Source organism: Aythya marila (genome assembly GCF_965140915.1).
Source record: "Aythya marila genome assembly, chromosome: 25".
In the NCBI taxonomy this organism is placed as follows: domain Eukaryota; kingdom Metazoa; phylum Chordata; class Aves; order Anseriformes; family Anatidae; genus Aythya; species Aythya marila.
The window spans coordinates 926868-945177 of NC_139066.1; the positions used below are offsets into that span (position 1 = coordinate 926868).

The following is an 18310-nucleotide window of genomic DNA, read 5'->3' on the forward strand; positions in this document are numbered from 1 at the left end:
TTTGAGTTTTACCAAATGACGTGATCTTTTTATTACTATTGAGGTGAAAAATCAATTACACGTAACCTCTTACACCTTGAAAATGCTCTGATGCTGTATTATTGGAGAGAGTCAAACTCTGTGTAACAGTGCAGTAGATTTGTGTTAAGGCTAGAGAAGATCTCAAGACTTAGTTGAGCTGATACAAAATCCTACTTCTCACGTGTGAAGCACGTGCCTCCATCCCTGACGCTGCCTGGTTGAATGGATGCAGGTCTGCATCATCCAGGAAAGAAACCTGGCTTCTACATGAAGGCCTCAAGTGCTGGGAAGAGTTGGCAAACCACGGGGTCAGTTGGTTGGCAGAGGGTTCGGACCCACTTTTCCACTGAAGTGCACGATGCCCCAGTGCTGGTGCCTGCTTTGCTTTCCTTGGGTTGCAGCACAGGCTCTCTCTGCCTTGTCTGGGGCCCTCCCAGCTGCCTGCTGGTGGCTGCGATCAGGCTGCCGTTGCCTCTCTCGGGTGAAGGAAGCTGGGCGTCTTCACTTTCTCCCTGTAAAACGTTTTGGAGCCCTTCTTCAGCTCTCACACTTGAGCCGGGGTGCTGGCATGCTGCTTACCCCCCAGGGGCTCGCTGTCAGCTGTGGCCTTGGGCCGCGCAGTGTCAGGATGTTCCCCCTGGTCCCACAGCTGACATGCCTCGTGCTGCTGCAGGACTGGTGCTCCTAGGCAGGAAAATGCAAAGGACCTAACTCCTGTTGTTGCCTAAGGTGTGGGGGGAATGTGTTCCTGGATTTCTTGGTAGGTGTTTTTTGTTTTTTTTTTTTTTTTTTTTTTTTTTTTTTTTTTGAACTATAAATATCTCATAAGGTATTTCCCAAAAGCTGCTCTGGCCAGTTCACTGTAATGCCACTGAAGTGGCGTTTTCCCCTGGGGGTTCTTAGCTGTGGATGTGACTTGCTGATTTAGGTTGCTGATTGTAGGTGAATGAGGGGAAATTCATTCATGGAGCCTGTGTGTGTGCAGTGCTTATGTGCACAAACAAGGTGCTGAGGTGAAGAAAGAGCAGGAAAAGATGGAGATCATGCATGTGTCCTCAGTGAGGGCGGTGTCCAGCTCTGGCCATCATCTCCTAAAGGGTGTGGGAAGACCAAACCAGCAGCTAGTGAGCAGACAGGAGGAGCATGGCAAGGGGTTTGGGGCATGTGGCTGTGGGGCCGCTGTCCTGATGGCACGCTCATCATTCCAGCTCTCCGAGGGAAGCTGGGCTTTACTAGGCATCCGTGCACCTGCCTTCCATGTCCAACCCTACTAAAACTGGGGCCAAATGATCTCAAAGATTAGACCTCGTTAAACCCTTTTAGCTTAGCCTTCACAGGCTTAACTTAAAAACCAGGCTTTCCCATGAAGGTGTGTTTCATGCTGCAGGGCTTTGGGTTATGTTTTTAACAACCGGGGGCTTTCCTGGTAAGAGCAGTGCCCGTGGGCCTGGCCCTGTGCAGCCCCAATCCCCCTCTGCTCTGCTGCAGGAATCCTCTGCAGCTGGCTGTGGGGATGGGAGGGCAGGAGCCCACCAGGGACCAGCTCCGCATGCAGCAGTGGGGGGACGCGTGGCGTTCCCGGTGCGTGGGGCCAGGCCTATCCTCGTGGATTTCCTCGGTCCTGGGCAGAGGGGGGGCGTGTGGGGCCTGGCTGCAGCACTGTTGCTCTCCGGCCTGGGGCCTCGCTGCGGGTGCAGGTTTTCCAGCCCTGCCCGGCATCCTGAGCTGCTGCACAGGGATCCCAAGTGTGACCCTTGTGCTGCGAGCTGTGGCCGTGGAGCTCCGGGTGTTGGGAAAAACCCGGGGTGCTGGGGAGGGGGCAGCGGGGGGGGTCTCAGGGCCTTGCTGCCTGCCCGGGCTCCGCTCGCTCGGCACCGCCCGGGTCCGGCCCCGCCACCGGCAGCAGCAGCGGGGCCTTGACCTCGTTTTTTTTTCGTGCCTCGGGGCCGGGGGCCGCTCACCCCGTCCCTCCCGGGGCTCCCCCGCTGGCGGCCCCGGGCGGCAGCGCGGTGACAGCGGCTGCGTTGCCCCGGTACCGCCTGCGGGCGTCGCTGCGGGGCCGGCCCCGAGCTGCGCCCGGTGCTGGCGGCGGCGTTACCGGGCGGGGCGCTGGGCGCGGCCCCGGGCCCGCTCCCCCGGGTTCCCCCCCCCGATCCCGGGGTCCCCCCGGGGCTCCTCCCGCGGCTCCCCCCGTTCTCGTCTCCCCCCCCCCCGTGGCCGCACGTGGCGCGGCGGCGCCGAGGGGGCGCGGCCGGGGGCGTGGCGGCAACCGGAGGGGCGTGACCTCGGGCGCGGTGGGCGGAGCCTCCCCGCCCCTTTTCCCGCCGGCGCGGCGGGCGCACGTGGCGGCGCCGGGGCGGGGCGGCGGGGGCGCGCACTGCGCCGGCGGGAGCGCGCGCGGCGGCGGGGCGGGGCGAGGCGCGGCGCTGAGCGGCGGCGGCGGCGGAGCGGGCAGCGAGCGCGGGGCCGCGCCGGGGCCGGGGCCGGGGCCGGGGCCGGGGCCGGGGCCGGGGCGGGCGGCGGGCCCCGCCGGGCGGCCGGCGCCATGGGCACGGTGCTGTCGCTGTCGCCGAGCTACCGGAAGGCCCCGCTGTTCGAGGAGGGGGCGGCCACGGTGGGGCACTACACGGCGGTGCAGAACAGCAAGAACGCGAAGGAGAAGGGCCTGAAGCGGCACTCGCTCATCTCCGTGCTGCCCTGGAAGCGCATCGCCGCCGTCTCGGCCAAGAAGAAGAGCTCCAAGAAGGTGCAGCCCAACGGCGGCTACCAGAGCAACGTCACCCACCTGAACAACGAGAACCTGAAGAAGTCGCTCTCCTGCGCCAACCTCGCCACCTTCGCCCCGCCGCCCCCCGCCGCCGCCGCCGCCGCCGCCCTCGCCTCGGCGCAGAAAGCCCCCGCGGCCGCGCCCGCCGCCGCCGCCACCCCGCGCCGCGTCGTGGTGCAGGCGTCCACCAGCGAGCTGCTGCGCTGCCTGGGCGAGTTCCTGTGCCGCCGCTGCTACCGGCTGAAGCACCTCTCGCCCACCGACCCCGTGCTCTGGCTGCGCTCCGTGGACCGCTCGCTGCTGCTGCAGGGCTGGCAGGACCAGGGCTTCATCACGCCGGCCAACGTGGTCTTCCTCTACATGCTGTGCCGGGACGTCATCTCGGCCGAGGTGGCCAGCGACCACGAACTGCAGGCAGTGCTGCTCACCTGCCTGTACCTCTCCTACTCCTACATGGGCAACGAGATCTCCTACCCGCTCAAGCCCTTCCTGGTGGAGAGCTGTAAGGAGGCCTTCTGGGACCGCTGCCTCTCCATCATCGACCTCATGAGCCCCAAGATGCTGCAGGTCAACGCCGACCCGCACTTCTTCACGCAGGTCTTCGCCGACCTCAAGAAGGAGAGCGGCGCCGAGGAGAAGGGCCGCCTGCTCATCGGCCTCGACCGGTGAGCGCCGCCGCCGCCGCCGCCTCGCCCCCGGGGCTGCCCCCCCCCGACCCCCCTCCGATCCGGGACCGGGGACCCCCCCCGACCCCCTCCCCAGCCCAGCAAAGCGGCGGCGGAGCGGAAACCTCGCCCCTCCCCCCCATCTCCTTCTCCATCATCCCCCTCCCCAATATTCCCGTCCTCCGGGGCTGGCTCAGCTCGGCTGCAGCGAAACCGGGTGGGGAAAAAAAAAAAAAAAGCAAAAAGAAGGAAAAAAAAAAAGAAAAAAAAAAATAGCCCAGAGGCTTGCGGCGGCGGGGGGGGGGGCGCCCGGGGGGAGCGGGGCAGCCCCGGTCTGGCCCGGCCCCGGCGACAGCGCGGCCGAGACAAAGAGCAGGTAGGGGGGAAAAATGGGATAAAAAAACAAAACAAAAAAAATCAAAAAAAAAAAAAAGGAAAAAGGGCAAAAAAAGCGACCCCTGCGGGCCCCGCCGGCTGCGGGGGGGCGGCCGCCAGCGGGAGCCCGGCTCCGGTGCGGGAGCTGCGGGCGCGGATGGGATCGGAACGGATCGAAATGGATCGGATCGGAACGGATCGGATCGGATCCGAAAGGAACGGATCGGAACGGAACGAAGCTGTGAAGGGCCGGGCCGGGCCGAGCTGCCCGGCCCCGGGCTGGCCCCCGCCCCTCCCGCCCCGTTATTTATTTTCTTTGAAAAGACTCGGATTTCTGAGTGGGTCTGGGGTAGGGAAATAACTGCTACTGTATCATTACATCAATGTGAAATGTATTGTTCCCATCGTGCACTGATCATGAGTATTGTGTAAGGATCTACTTGAGTGTGCAAGCAAGGAAAGAAATCTACATGCTGCTATATGAATACTTTTAGAACAAAAATACTAACCTACGGGGGAAAAAAAAGGAGAAACCCTTCTTTATTCTTTCATTGTTGCTTTTACAGTGGTATTGCGCATGCAAACAGAAGCATTTTGTGTCTTCAAAAAAAAAAAGGGAAAAAAAAACACAAAAAAAACAAAAGAAAACCTTACAAGAGATGGCTGTAAAAATTACACCCATGCACAAAGACCCGACACCACCCTGATACCGCAGTCTTGAGCCGGTATTCCCTTATCAGGCCTGGGGACTGATAAGTTTTTTCTTTTTTTTTTTTTTTCTTCGTGTGCACAGTTCTAGTTTAGTTCTGGTCCATCGGTCGTTAAACATGCAAGCGAGAGGGAGGAATGACGTGCCATTTCTTTTTCTTTTTCACTTGAAACTCTTCATCGCTGTACATTGGAACCTGCTAATTATACATGTGTACGTATGTTTTTTTAGTGCAATCTCTTCTGTAGATCTTTGTTGACCAAATTGGTGGGTATTGTTACTTATTAATTTATATTTGTCTCATTTTGTATGTATGTGTATAGTGCGTTTGTAAGTATGTGTGGTTTATAACCTGACAGACTGTGTCATGGGGCTCAGTGTGCCTGTAATTTAATCCCCTCCCCTTATTTTTATTTATTTTTGTACTGTGCTGATTAAATAAAATGCACTGACCATCCATTACACGGCAGCGTTTCGTGGCGGAGTCTTTTCTGCAGCGACCCGTGCGGGTCAGACGCCTTCCGTGCCCGCGTCGCAGCGTTGGAAAATTGGATTTGCCTTGACGAAGGAGGGGTTTAATGCATCAGCTGCGCCCGCGCCTTAATCGCGTTAATGGCACCGGGGTCACCCTGCCACCGGTGGCTTCGGTACGCGGTGTGGGCTGAGCAAGCAGTGGGGCTGTCCCGACGCGGCTGCCAGCAGAGCAGGCGTTTGGGGGCGAGGGGACAGGCACAGGACGGCGAGAGGAGACAACGGCGCCACCGACAGCAAAACTGGACTGAGCCGGGAGCTGTAAGGTGCCGAAGGCTCCCCGCCACAGCACTGCCGCCCCGTGAAGGTGAACCGTGGGTTTGAGTGTGGTGAAAGGGGCCCGGAAACTCCACTGCCCTTCCATACGTCAGGAGCATCGTCTTCCCCGCGACGCCTTACTGGTCAGAAACGGGCACCACAAGAGTGGGATGCAACTAATTGGTCTTTTATTTATGACAGTAAATTATGTAAACAAAAACCCAGGTCAATGATAGTAGGTTTTTCTGCTTTTTTACACATTAAAATATCAACTACTTTAAAAAAAAAAAAAAAGTTCATTGCATTATCGCCCCAGGCTGAAAAATCAAAATTCAATTTAGAAATAGTTAATTTATGGGAAAAAAACACAGGAATATATATATTTTATATATTTATATATATATATATAAAACCAGAGCAGGAACAGATAATATATTTTATAAAGACATTTTTCATCTCATACAATATTGCTATCTCATCTCATAGCATTAGAAATTTCCTACACACGCGATTTATTGCTGTCCATCATGATTCAGTACAACCATTTCGTTGGAGGGATAGTGTATAAAAGTGCTGATTAAAACTCCTGCCACTACCTTGCCTACGGGTTAGTGTCACTAGGGAGGCTTTGGGACCATTAGATACAAAAAGCGAGAAGTGCAAATAGAAAGGCACAGCAATGGCGAGGACTTTCCTGCTGGCACTTCCTTGGGATGAAGGCAAGCACGCTCTCCTCCTGCCCAGGTGTGGGATGGCTTCAGCAGTGGCACTGCTGCTACTGTGGGGCACAAACTGGGATTAGCTGGCCAAGGGGCTGTGGGGTCCCTGGGTGGTCGCGCTCGGCATGGGGCAGGGGGCAGGGGGCATGGGACATGGTCGGGAGCTGGGACGTTGCTGCCAGCCTCTCAGCCACAGAGCTGTGGGGCAGCCTTTGGAGGGTGCCTGGTGCTTACCAGCCCTTGGAGGGGCCTCTGGAGGCTGCGGGGGCAGCCCCCGTGTGTGGGATGCTGCGTCCCCGAGCAGCTCCCTACAAGCAGACACCAGTGGCTGGGATGTGGCTCCAGGCTTCTGGGTTCTGGTCCCATCAACCTCAGGTCTCTGGCAGTGGTTGGGGATAAAGGCTGCCCCTGCTCCCCAAGGCCATGGCATGGCTTTTGAAGCATTTTATTTAGGGTTCGTTAGGTGCGTCTGACTCCTAAAAGCCCAGAGCTCAGCTGCACCTATGGGGGTGCATCCCACGGGCTGCAAATCCTGACCTGACCAGCAGCGCCAGGACCTGGTCTACGGGATCCCAACAGTCCCACAGCTGCCTCCGCTCAAATACCACCTCCACAGCCTGAGCTACAGCTCGCTGGCATTAAATAAAAAGCGTGGCGGTGTACCTGGCACAGAGGAGAGCTGGTGAAACCATGACCCTACGTAAACACAAAACACCAAGAGCGAGGTTAGCCAAGCTCTGTACATCAGCTAAAGGTGATGCTGGCCAAAAAGCCAAGGTGATGGCAATGGGGCTGCTGACACCCAACCAGGAAACTTCGAGGAAGGGCCCGGCCTTGCAGCTGGGTCTGTGTTCCTGCCCTGCCAGAAGCAGCGTCTGCATAGTGCAAAGTGGGGCAGCACTGGGCCGGGTCCATGGACCCTTAGGCCCCTGCAGAGACCCGGCCAGTGCTTCCTTACAGCCCTCACCAAACTTCATCACTGGGGATACCAAGAAGCCATGGGATCATATGAAAACTCTGCAAGGCCGCTGGGTCCAAATGGGAACCCACTTTGGTCACTGGAGAGGGTAATTAAGGCAAAACCAATGCAGATAGATGAAAAAAAAACAACACCTCTGCACTGTGAATCCCATTCCCCGTTGCGCTGGACTACCCGGCTCCCACCAACTTGCCTCTGTGCTCCTGGATGCCAGCAGGGAAGCTGCGAGCTGCGTGTCCCCAACCAGCCCAACTCTGTGCGTGCCAGCGGGGCTGGGGGAGCGCCGGGCGGCTCCTCAGCAGAGACACCAGCCCTCCTCTCCAAAGGGGGCTCTGTCTCCATCAGGATGTGGTGCTCTATCACCAGACTCCCTACCTGAGCCGGTTTCTTTGGTTCCTCCGGTGGAGGCTGCACAATATTGCAAAATGACAGACAAACACAGAAGGGAACAGGGGAGAGGGCTGAAGAATCAACGTGGGAAAGGGAGGAGAGGGCTAAGTACCTATAAATGCTTTTTTGGAATAATTCAGATGCACTTTCCTGATATTCTGGCCTGTTTTGTAAGATGGTTACAGGCCACATTGGCTGTTTTAAGCCTTTGTTGCATATGGTAGTAAAACCCTCTCCTGAATGTGGGTTTGCTAAACCTCTAGCTTTAGAGATCTTTTTAGGTGCATGACTGTGTCACAGCTGAGCATCTCTACATTATTCCCCTTGAAAGATCCAAGGCACAGGGAGGGAGACCAAGGCCCCAGTCTGTCTTTCCTCCGCTCTCTCCCCAGGCTCGCTGCGCTGGCGGAGTGGATGCTAATTCCCTGGCACGCAGAGGATGAAACCGGAACGATGCTTGGTGAAATCCGGCTGGGATTGGTTAATCTTCGTTTCCACGGAGACGGTGCATTTCCGCCCGTGCAGGCTGCACTGCACCGGGTTGGTGACGCTGACTTGCAGCGCGCGCTTCTCGCTGCAAGGCAAAAGGAGAGAAAGCGTCAGTGAGGGTCGGGCCGTGCTGTTGGGTCAGGACACGTCCTGCGGCAAGCAGGGCAGAAAGCATAAAACCAAGGAGGCCCCCGGCCTCTGGGCCTCGGCCGAGACCCTGCCTGCCCCTCAGCAGAGGGTGTCCCACGAGGGGCTTCCAGCAGCGGGACCAGCGCCGCCCGGGGGGATTCTGCTTTGTGGCCAAAGCAAAGGCCGGGCTGCAGAAGGCCTGGGGTCTGCTGCCAGCTCTGCCACCCACTTGCTGAACGACCTTGTGAAAAATCACTCTCGTCTCTAAAATTAGAAAAACAGCAAGGACATCCCTCGTTCCAAGCTTGCAGATTAAAAATACAGCTTAATGTAGCTCAAAGAAGCACAGGTTGTTATTTCTTTTTCTGCCGTACTGAGGGAATTCCTCGACAGACCGACAGACAGACAGACAGACAGACTGACCGGCAGCTCCCGGGGTCAGAATGCCCTGCTCAGAGGCAGGGACAGGACTGTGTCACTGCAAACCATTCCCAGTTTTTTTAACCCTTTAACCCAGCTTTGTTACTAAAAATGAAGAAATAAATTCCACATGAATTGAAGAAATAAAGTCCACAGCAAGAAAAAAAAAAAAAAGAAAAAAAAAAAAAAAAGAAAGAAAACAACCCTGGCTCCCCAGACAGGCAATTGGCACAGAGAGGAAGGGTTCAGTGGTAAATCCAAACCCTCCAACCAGCCATGGCTGGCCTGGAGCTGAACTCGCATTGCTCATGTGCAGCTGCGCTGGGGCCACCCCAGGGAGCTAAGAGACGTTTCACACATAGGACAGGGAAGATGCTCCTGGGTGCAGGGAGAACTTGTTCCAGCACCAGGCCCCTCGCTGGCCTCTGAGGAAGGAAACAGGGCTCTGAATGCACATCTAAGACCCATCTGCACGTGCTAGGCCGTGGAGCCAGCTGTGCCAAGGGACGCTCATGACCAGGCAGACCCTGCTGTGCAGTGCGATGCCCATGGAGATGCCACGGCCATCAGGGCCACCGCGAGAGCTCCCTCACTGCCTCCAGGCAATTCACCTTCTGCTGCCATCCCCTCTGTACCAGAAGGGAGCAGGCGCCACGGAGCAGTGGAGTGAAGCAGCAAGAGAAACGCCCTGTCCCTGTGAGCCCCCGCTGGCCTCAGGATGCAGGAGAAACACAGGAATTTGGCCTCTGGGAGAGCCTCCTGCAACTTCACCCGTGCTTCAGATCCTGCTGAACTTCCAGCAGTTCTTAACACAATATTTAGGGCTTTGAAGACTCAGCAGCATCAACTCCACTGCCTCTCGCCATATAGCATGGAGGATACGCTGGGTTTCTGTTCTGCGTATTGGCTGTGCTTAGCTCACAGACATGAGGGCTTGCCTTGCTTTAGCTGCTGCAGTATTTTCAGTGATGTGGCGTAAGCCCTTTGAACTGCACAGGCTTCGTTTCCACACCACTAACGCAGACTGATCAAGACGCATCATGCCCAAAAAGCAGCACTTTTATGCAGTTTACCACTCTTAAAAATACTGAGTGGTTGTTTTGTTTGGAGAGGTGCTGGCAGGGCAGCAGCACACAAAGCCCTCACGTTGTCCCAGGTATTTAATACTTATTTACTCTTGCCGCAGTGAGTTGAGGCTAAAATCCCTACTTAGTTTGCTATTTTTACCATGTCTTAGCAGAACAAGACGTATACGCAGGAGGGCCTCTTGGAGATTCCTGCCATCGTGTGCTTGGTAGGCAGGGTTAGCATGAAGCGTCTGTAGCAGGGCTAAGTGCTGAGGTCTCCTCTCTCCTCTTCTGCAGCCCTCACCAAACCGCAGGTAAGAAGATTGAGGTTCTGCAGCCACGAATAGTTCAACTCTGTTGACCCTTCTGCACAGCAGTAAGCCAGCCCAAGCCAAGGGAGAAGAATGTCACCCAGCTGAATCTCAACCACAAGCAGGACCAGACCTGGAACTCACATGTTCCTGGATGTATTTTGGGGTCTGTGTTTGGGCAACCTTAGGCAAGAAGCTAAACTTCTGGAGGTGTCAGCTCTTGCTGGAGAAAGGAGACTGCACTAAGTACATGTCTACATGAACTAATGTTGTCCTGGGATACTGGACTATGGAGAAGATCTTCTCTCCATGCAAAATGTCTGTTAAGTGCATGTTCCTCTTCCTCCCCATGTTTTCCAGATCCCAACATGATCCAGATCCCAGCACTCACCCACACTTCATCACATGTTGCTCTTCATGTGAGAACAGGTTTCAACCTCAAAACATTTTGTTGGGAAGCAGGACGGCCCTTGAATGGCACCCAAAGAACCCTTTGCAAGTCCAGCGAAGGATCACAAACCCTGTCCTTGGTCTTCCCCAACAGTGATGCAATGCTGAACCCTGCCACCAGCTCCACAAGCAGCTCAATGTGCTGGGACCTTCTGTCCCTTGGATGCTGTTCCTGTGCTAGGTCAGTCCCAGCAAAGATGAGGTTGGAAACAATGTCAGCCTGGTTCCTGGTTCATCAGTCACATTTGCATCGCACCTGTTGGTGCAGCGGCAAAAAGGGGAGATGGCAGATGCTGGCTGTCCTGGAGTGAGATGGTTCATAAGTGTCCAAAAGGGAAAGAACAGCTGTCAGCATCAGCCAGTAAGATAGGGTAAAAGACATCCCAAAGCTCAGTGGCACAACTTGATTTTAGCAGATAGCACAACTGGGAAGATGCTTCCCAAGTTCCTGCAGAATTTGGGTCACAAAGGGATAGGAAGAGTCTGAGATGGAGGTGGTCCAGTTACAATCCTGAGAGTCCAACGAAGCATTCTGAGGGCAACACGCAGTGAAAACAGCCTGTGGGGAGCCATCGGTGCTCTGCAGGTCAAACTCAGCAAGAAAGTGATGGCAGCAAAGGCTCAAAGAGACAAAGACTTGTCAAAGAGACAAGTCTCACCTCCGCACAGTCTGGTGAAAGGCCTGAGTTCTCACTGCATAATCCTGTCCCACTGTTGTCCTTTGCCCTTCCACCTCTCCACCTCAGTAAGACAAATCACGGTCAGAAAATGGGGTTGTTATGGTGAAATTAAGGTGGAAGAATGCTTGCACTATTACATTTCAAGCTTGGAAACATAAAACTGGTCCTTGTCTCACCATCCCTGCTGTAAGTCCATAAGCATTTCCATGGTTGCTTGTATTTGAGGAACATTTCTGAATTTACAAATTGCATACTAGTCATCCTCTGGCCTGACAATTTAAAGGAACACCTGGGGTTTGCAATGAAGACGGAATATTTTACCGTCTCCAGGTTGGTGGGCAGAACTGAATGGGGTGTTTACTGCCAACCCCCTGCTGAAGACACGGTCACCGTGCAGGGAGCTAAGTGACAAGCCCACGGTGCTGGAATGCAGCACCAGAGTGAAGAGCTGAACCCAAATCCTCTGACTCTCAAGAGTTGTTTCTTAACCCCACATCCTCCCCAGCCTGTGGAGGAGGAGGAGCACAGGATGTGTGTATGAGCTTTAGCCCCACGGCCAGTCGCTTCCTGCAGCCTGTGCACACAGATCTACCTGATTCTAAGTTCCTGCCTTGGGGTCAGGTGCGGTTTCTTACCGAGAACGGCTTCAAAGCCAACTCCTGCAACCAACACACAGTTCCTGTTGGGATGCTGTGTTCTCAGTTCAGGAGAAGCCCCCTGACCTCATCCTTCTGCTTCCACCCCCACCACAGCCCATGGAGGTGCTGGTTCTGCCCGAAGGACATCGGCCCTGCAGAGCCCCCCAGGGCTGCCTCCAGCCCCCTCCGCCTGCACAACAGAGGCTGTTCCAGGCATTGACCTCTATTTTAGAAAGTCCTTAATGGGCTTCCAAGATGCTCCTGGCATCTCTCTTGCACAGGCACACATTTAGGAGACCAGGCACACAACATCAGGGCTAATAGAGCCATAGATCCCAAGCACAGCCCTGCCTCTGAGCGCAGCCCCATCTGAGCTGGTTTATGGCAGGTTTGGCTGCTCACCAAGCCCGGACGTAACCCGAAAGCTGACGGAAGTAAAGTCAATTAGGACAAAATGATGGATGCTGCTGCTGGGCAGCTTCTGGGAAATAAAATTACTTATTTTTAACAACTATTCCATTAGAAGAGGCAGCGAGATGCAAGTGCTGGCTGAGAGCCTGCTGGGGAAGAAATGTGAGCCCCCAGCACCCAGGCAAGAAACTGAGAAGGTGTAAAGTACAAACGGAGAGCGCTTGTGGGAGTCAGGATCTGGCCCGGCAAGGAACTGCACGGTCATAACGGCATTATCACCACGTGAAGGCCTCAGTGGCTTGCGACCACATAGGTCTTTTCGTACAATGGTACTGCTGGGTGGAAGCGGCCTCTCCCTCGACATGCTGCTCTCAGCTGCTTGTGTGCAGGGGTCTCTCTCTGCTACGGGGATTTACAGCTCAGCGAGCCCTGCAGGACGCATGACTTCTCTCCCTTCACCTGCCCCGAGCCATCCTTGCACGCAAACTGCCTTTATCAGATTACTGCCCCTCATCTGTGCTGCAGTCCATCGCCCTGCACTTGTTAGAGATGCTGTCGGCGAATGGTTGGGGCAGTCGCTGCGTGAGAGCAGGCGCGCGGGTTAAGCACCGCCGGTGTCGCACGGCGAGCCGCGTGCGTGAGCAGCCACATCCTGCAGCCAGCGTGGCGTCAGGCGTCCAGTGGGAGCTGGTGAGACACCTGGGCAAACGCCGGCAAAAGGGAAACCAGCAGAGAAGGGATGACTCAGAGTGGAAGCAGACTACTGGCCCATGAAATATGAGAGTTTTGACTGAGCATTTAATCTAGGACCTCAGGGAAAACACAAGCCAAGTAGCGCATAAATGGCCACAGACATCTGTCAACATTGTTGATAATACAAAAGCATCTTGTCTCCAGTAAGTGGTGGGGAGCAAAACGAATGGAGAAAAAGAGTGGAGAAAGATCAGAGGGAGTTTCTGCAAAGACAGCGGGCAGAAAGTTAAATAAATGTATTGTTAAATAAATGTTAAACACACAGGATGCTTAAGAGCAAACACAGATGACTTCCAACGTTTTGCAAGAACTGTAATAGGCATAGAAACGGAGTGAAGCAGTAGTCGATGTGATGCCCTTCACTTAGCCGTGAACGCACACGGTGCTGGGCCGGCAGTGCGGGGGCCCCGGGGAAGCGGCAGAAGGGGCAGGCGATACGGCCTGCGGGGGGCACAGAGGCAGCTGGGGCAATCGTGGAGTGTGGAAGAAGTTCTTTTTAGGAATCAAAATTTGTACAGAAGAAGGAAAACAGAGTAAAGGGAGCATCTGATTTTCGTGGCAGGGATTTAAATGAGGTGAATGAAGCATGCTGTGCAGTGTGAAATGAGGGCTCGGCAGCAATAAACCGAATGTGATGTATTTCAGAGGGGATTTTTTTAAACGGGCAAATCTTTCTAGAACTCAGATCAAGGTGTCTCCTCTAGAAAGAGTCATCACTGCGACTACTGGGCTAAGGCTTCATGACAGCATGTGGCTGCAAACAAGCTGTTGGGGAGCATTAGGAGCAGGATGGCAAATACTGAGCAGCTGTAACACCTGATGTAAGTCAGTGCTGCAGGCTCATCTGGCTACCGGGTGCGGCGTTTGGGGGGGGTCAGAGATGAAGAAATACAAAGGCTCACAGATGAAGGGAGGCTATAAAAAAGTAACCAAAAAAAGCAGCAGCTATATTCTGCATGAAGAAGATACGTAAGAAGCGGTGATTAAAAACTAGAGAGGGCTAAAAAAAACAGGCAGCTCTCAAGTCTCTGTTTCTACTAAAGTCCCTACTTCCAACAAAAGCCAGAAAGCCAAACAGCATGTTTGATAATTTCGAGGTGGGTTCAAACACATTCCCAGGCAATGTGTTACTGCTGTGGGTCACTGCAGCTGTGCCACTCACTGCTACTGTGTGGCACAGAGGGGAGAAGAAATAAGCAGGATCTAAAACAAGATTGGACACAACATTTACATATCTGAGTTACAACAGGTGTCATTTGTGGAAAAGATAAATGTCTTCTGCAGAAGGGCTTATAGAGTGCTGCCTTTGCAGGCTGTGTATCTGGCAGGGAGGGACAGGGTGTATCTCCTCTGAACACTTGTGGCTTGCTGCAGCTTGCAGGACAATGATACTGGGTATTTGGGCTCGAGGGAGTGGGTGGTCGGAGAAACTGTAACACTACAATGGCTTCAATGGTACAAAAATAAGAACAGCTGGTCTTGGCACGAACAGACGTAGAACCAGCACCAAGACTGGATGTGTGTTTTGTATCTCCCTCTGTGTTGTCTGAGTCGCCCCGTGCACAGGACCAGCACGGCGGGCACCACATGCCAACAGCCCTGGGGACACCTCACTGCAGGGGAAGATGCGTCCTGTGCAGAGTCTGCGGCGCACTCCGGCACGCTGTGTCTGCTTGCTCCCTCTCAAGAGGGCCATCAAAGTGAAGTGTACATGGCTTCAAAGCCCTGGGTCCCATTTCCAGAAGAGATTTACACACTTGGAGCATAAATTTCCCTAAGTAAGACTTGGATGATGCCAACAGCATCGGCCCTGTGACTCCTTGGCACACTTCATCCTTCTGTGCTCTGCTTGAATTCCCACTGCTGGGACCTGACATCCGAGGCAGAAACACCTTTTCCCATCCAGCTCTCATTAAAATACACTGGCTCACGTAGCTATGGGAGGTTAAAAGCTGTGATTTACTACCTTGTGTACCCGAGAAAATAATTTAATGTCCTCTTTGCCTCCTTGCACTGCATGCAGGGCTGTATGAGTGCTGACAGTGAGAATAAAAGAAACCTCTTCTCCATGCTGCCAAAGGGGCTTATGTTTTTTGGAGCACCCCCAGACCAAGCCAGCGGGCTCTACTCTTCATCCCACAGGCTTGGTGCCCCAAGGGGAGAAGCCCAGGATACGGAGATGAGCTGGGACCCATTTTTGGGTGCATATCACTCCTCCCTGCTCAAAGTTCAAGAGCAGCCGGAGGAGTGGGGGACACGTGAGCATGGCAGGCAGCATGCCACCCGTTTGCTGCTCGCCCTACGTTACTTGCACGTGCACGGCAGGGCTGTGACAACTGCCTGAACCACAAAGGGTTTTCACAACCTGCCTTGTGAAACAGTCCAAGGTCTCACGCAGTGAGAGAGCAGAGCCAAGCATGAGACAGCCAGGGCGCTGTTTTCTCACGTGGGTTCTTGCTTTTAGGGACCCAGCACTATTTGCGTGGTTGGGCTTTTCTGAGCAAGGTGGCCTTGGCTGGGATTTGACAGGTCAAAGCTATGGAGGAGAGAGAATACAGAGCGGACAGACACAAATAAAGGAGATCTCAAGTCAGGATCAAAAGGCAGATTTCCATAGCCAAAGGTCAGAACAAGTCCTGCAGGCATGTTAATGCCACCAAAGGTCAGCTGAGTTAAATGTGGCTCTAGCTGGCCATTTCTCAGTAATTTTTCAAAATTATCTGCAGTCAGATGATACTCGATACCCTGTATTTTTTTTCAGCCTTCAAAACTAACAAATGTTTGCAGCTTATTTCTAATGCACTTCTGTACCACGTGGTCTGTGTTCAGGCAAATCACATAGGAAGCTGGAAGACATGCCTTTTCAAAGGCAATTTTTAATCTACGAGAGAATGACCAGGCTAGAAACTGCAGTCCCTATGGTGCCACTGACAGCGCCGCCACTACCCTTGAACAGTGGCTTTAAATCTTCTCTGGCTCAGACTTGCCCATGTGTCATTTTCCTCTTCAGCTCATGCTGACATCTATTTACCAATGTAAACCACAGAGCCACTTGCCTGAAGTTTTGGGAACCGTACAGTACCACATATTACAACATCAGGCTTGAATTGCGTCAGCAACTCTATTCTTGCCATTTTAATGAAAAACAAGATTTCTTAATATCTAAAAAAAATGAATATTCTCAAGGGAGAGTGTTACATATGTCCAATGCCACATAGCAAGGCAGAAGAAAAGCCTGCTATAAATACTCTGGTCTGTTGGCACCCAACCAGTGCACTGTCTTCATGTCTAAACCATAAAAACTGCTCTCCTAAGAAGACAGCAGCTGCCATAACACGGATGTGCTTTTTTCATGATGCGTCTGTGGCAGATCCAGGTATATTGCTTCCCGTCTGGCTGTCGGTAGTGCCTGAGGAACAAACCTAGTCCATTAAATGATTCACTCTCTCATTCTTAAAATGCATTTATTCCTACTTGAACCCAAGGTCAGGTGGTCCCAGAGCAGCACAGGCGAGTTGCAGTTCATTCTTTATTTATTTAGTAACTCGGGCATTCGTGCATCCATTCCGACTAGCCAGAGAAAGCTTTCCGGAAAGCATCAAGCTGTAAAATATTTCCATCTCTTCCAGCAAAGCCAGCTGATTCTCCTGCTCCTGAGCAAAGGAGGGTCCCCACGGTGATCAGGGGCTGCTCCCCATGCAGGGCTGTACAATTATGGTCCATGAGCACGATGTCCCAGCCCAACAGCCAGCCTTACTACCCAGGAGGATGGCACCCAACGTGTGCATTTTACATTGGGAAAGCCCCGAAAAGTGTTTTTGAGACAGCACTTTGGCTGCAAGCAGAAGGCATGGTGGGTCCAACCACCTGGAAAATTTGATGGAGCAATGTGACCTTAACTACCTGTATCAGGTGAAATTCAAGGAAAGGATTGTTTTGTCGCAGACTGTGGCTTTGCTCAACCAGCAGCATGATCGTTGCTTCCCATGCGAGCATGGGGATGGGGGAGATGCACATCAGGAACCTGAGCTCTGCTGCAAACCATGCCCTGACCTTGGCACCTGCTCCTTCTGGTGCTTCCCGAATTCTGTTCCTATAGAAGCTGAAAAATTCACATGTGCACTTCAAAAGGAGAAGGCTCTGTCTTTTTTCTCTTCTTGTGTCTTCAGCATTCAAAGCCTGATGTAATTTATCCCTTACAAAGCATTCACTAAAGCTGGCCAATGGTTTTCTGGTTGAAAAATGCATTCACTAAGTAGGGTATTTCCTGGGAAATCTCATCAACAAAGCGGCTTTCAAAAAAAAAAAAAAAAAAAAAAAAAGCAAGCAGCACATGCAGTGTGTTAAATATTTTATTTTCTCAAGCATGCAAAGTGAATGATTTCAGAGCCCTGTGTGGGTGTGGAAAATAACCATTTCCAGTGGGTAATGGAAAAGGTGGCTCCCAGCCACCACAGGATTGCCACCAAAGTGCCCAGCTGCCAGGGGCCATGCACAAAGACAGGGGCTGCTGACCTAGCACCCTAACAGGAGACACCCCAGCATGCTGCACTGCTGGCTTAATTGCTTGGGGTAACAAGGACATGCCTGCTCCAAAATCCACAGAGCCACTCCTTCACCCCCAGTCCCTGTGTGCAGTTCAGCACTGCAGGAGTTAAATTCACTCCAGAATTCCGTGTATTTTGTGCTCTCTCTGAAGCTAAAAATTATAAATTTTACATGAATTCTCCCACATGCTAAAGACTGGCAATAAGCTGCTATGTTGCAAGATAAGGTGAAGGAAAGTAAAAAGAGGGGGGAGAGCTGCTGGTACATCTGGGGTCTGCAGCATCCCTCTCACAGGGGGAAAGGTGCCTGAGTTGTCTCCATCTCTCCACATACCCTTGAGTTTGCAGCAGTAACAGGAGTGTCTTTGGGGGCTAATGCACCTGTACCTGCCTTGGAAAGGAGTGGAAACCAGTTCTGGTGCATAATTATGGAATGGGTGTGCTACTTAGGTAGGAAACAACCTTTAGGAGCGTGTTACATCCTCGCAGCCTGGCTCCTCCCTGCCCACACGAGGCAGGCAAGGATGACTCCACGTGCTCTGCAGCTCCAGTTACGTTCAGCTTGCCTTTGGATGAGCATGGAGCTGAGTTTCCAAGGCTGATGGTTACCTGTGTTACAGTTGGGCTACAACACAAGGATGTCTTTTACCACTTGACTTCATCTACTCAAACCGGCCCGGTTCCTAAACCCAGCAGCTTTCCCTTGGTGCAGCACAAACATACCAACTACAGCTTCTTCTGAAGTCTCCTTTTAGCCACATTTTCTCAGCTATTCTGAGGCCTGGCAAAGCTTGTGAGAGTCAGCTCTCATCCAGCTTTCTACTTTAGTAGAATCAAACCTGGCCACAAGATGCTTGAGCGTTACATATTTTATGAAAAACCACTGTGCCAAAAATATGATTCAAAGTCCTTGGCTATAGACAGGGTAAAAGCACATCAACTCGTTCACGAGGTTACGCCAAAAATCCTGCATTACAAATGCACCGGCACATAAATAAAAG

At 53.2% G+C, this 18310-nt stretch overlaps 2 protein-coding genes across 4 annotated transcripts in view; one reads left to right on the top strand and one right to left on the bottom strand.

Moving 5' to 3' along the window:
* The first annotated feature begins 2423 nt into the window (after positions 1-2423).
* On the top strand, positions 2424-4996 carry CDK5R1 (cyclin dependent kinase 5 regulatory subunit 1). Of its 2 annotated transcripts, XM_082779269.1 has the most exons (2): positions 2424-3453; positions 4622-4996. In XM_082779269.1, exons 1-2 carry the CDS (start codon positions 2567-2569, stop codon positions 4794-4796), a joined length of 1062 nt encoding a protein of 353 aa, XP_082635395.1. In that variant the 5' UTR covers positions 2424-2566; the 3' UTR covers positions 4797-4996. The 2 variants fall into 2 exon arrangements, with proteins under 2 accessions (XP_082635395.1, XP_082635396.1); XM_082779270.1 differs by having other exon boundaries at positions 2424-4756.
* Positions 4997-5134: 138 nt separating this feature from the next.
* The window catches only part of MYO1D (myosin ID), a 161710-nt gene continuing 148534 nt past the window's right edge, over positions 5135-18310 (bottom strand). For both annotated transcript variants that reach the window (XM_082779267.1, XM_082779268.1), the window contains exon 22: positions 5135-7988. In XM_082779267.1, coding sequence (XP_082635393.1) covers positions 7832-7988 — 157 coding nt within the window. In that variant the 3' untranslated portion in view covers positions 5135-7831. The remainder of the gene's footprint in view (positions 7989-18310) is intronic.

Coding starts and splice junctions, on each gene's coding strand:
- CDK5R1 (XM_082779269.1), top strand. CDS start 2,567: ATGGGCACGGTGCTGTCGCTGTCGCCGAGCTACCGGAAGGCCCCGCTG. Junction 3,454..4,621: donor CTGCTCATCGGCCTCGACCG/GTGAGCGCCGCC, acceptor TCGTGTGCACAG/TTCTAGTTTAGTTCTGGTCC.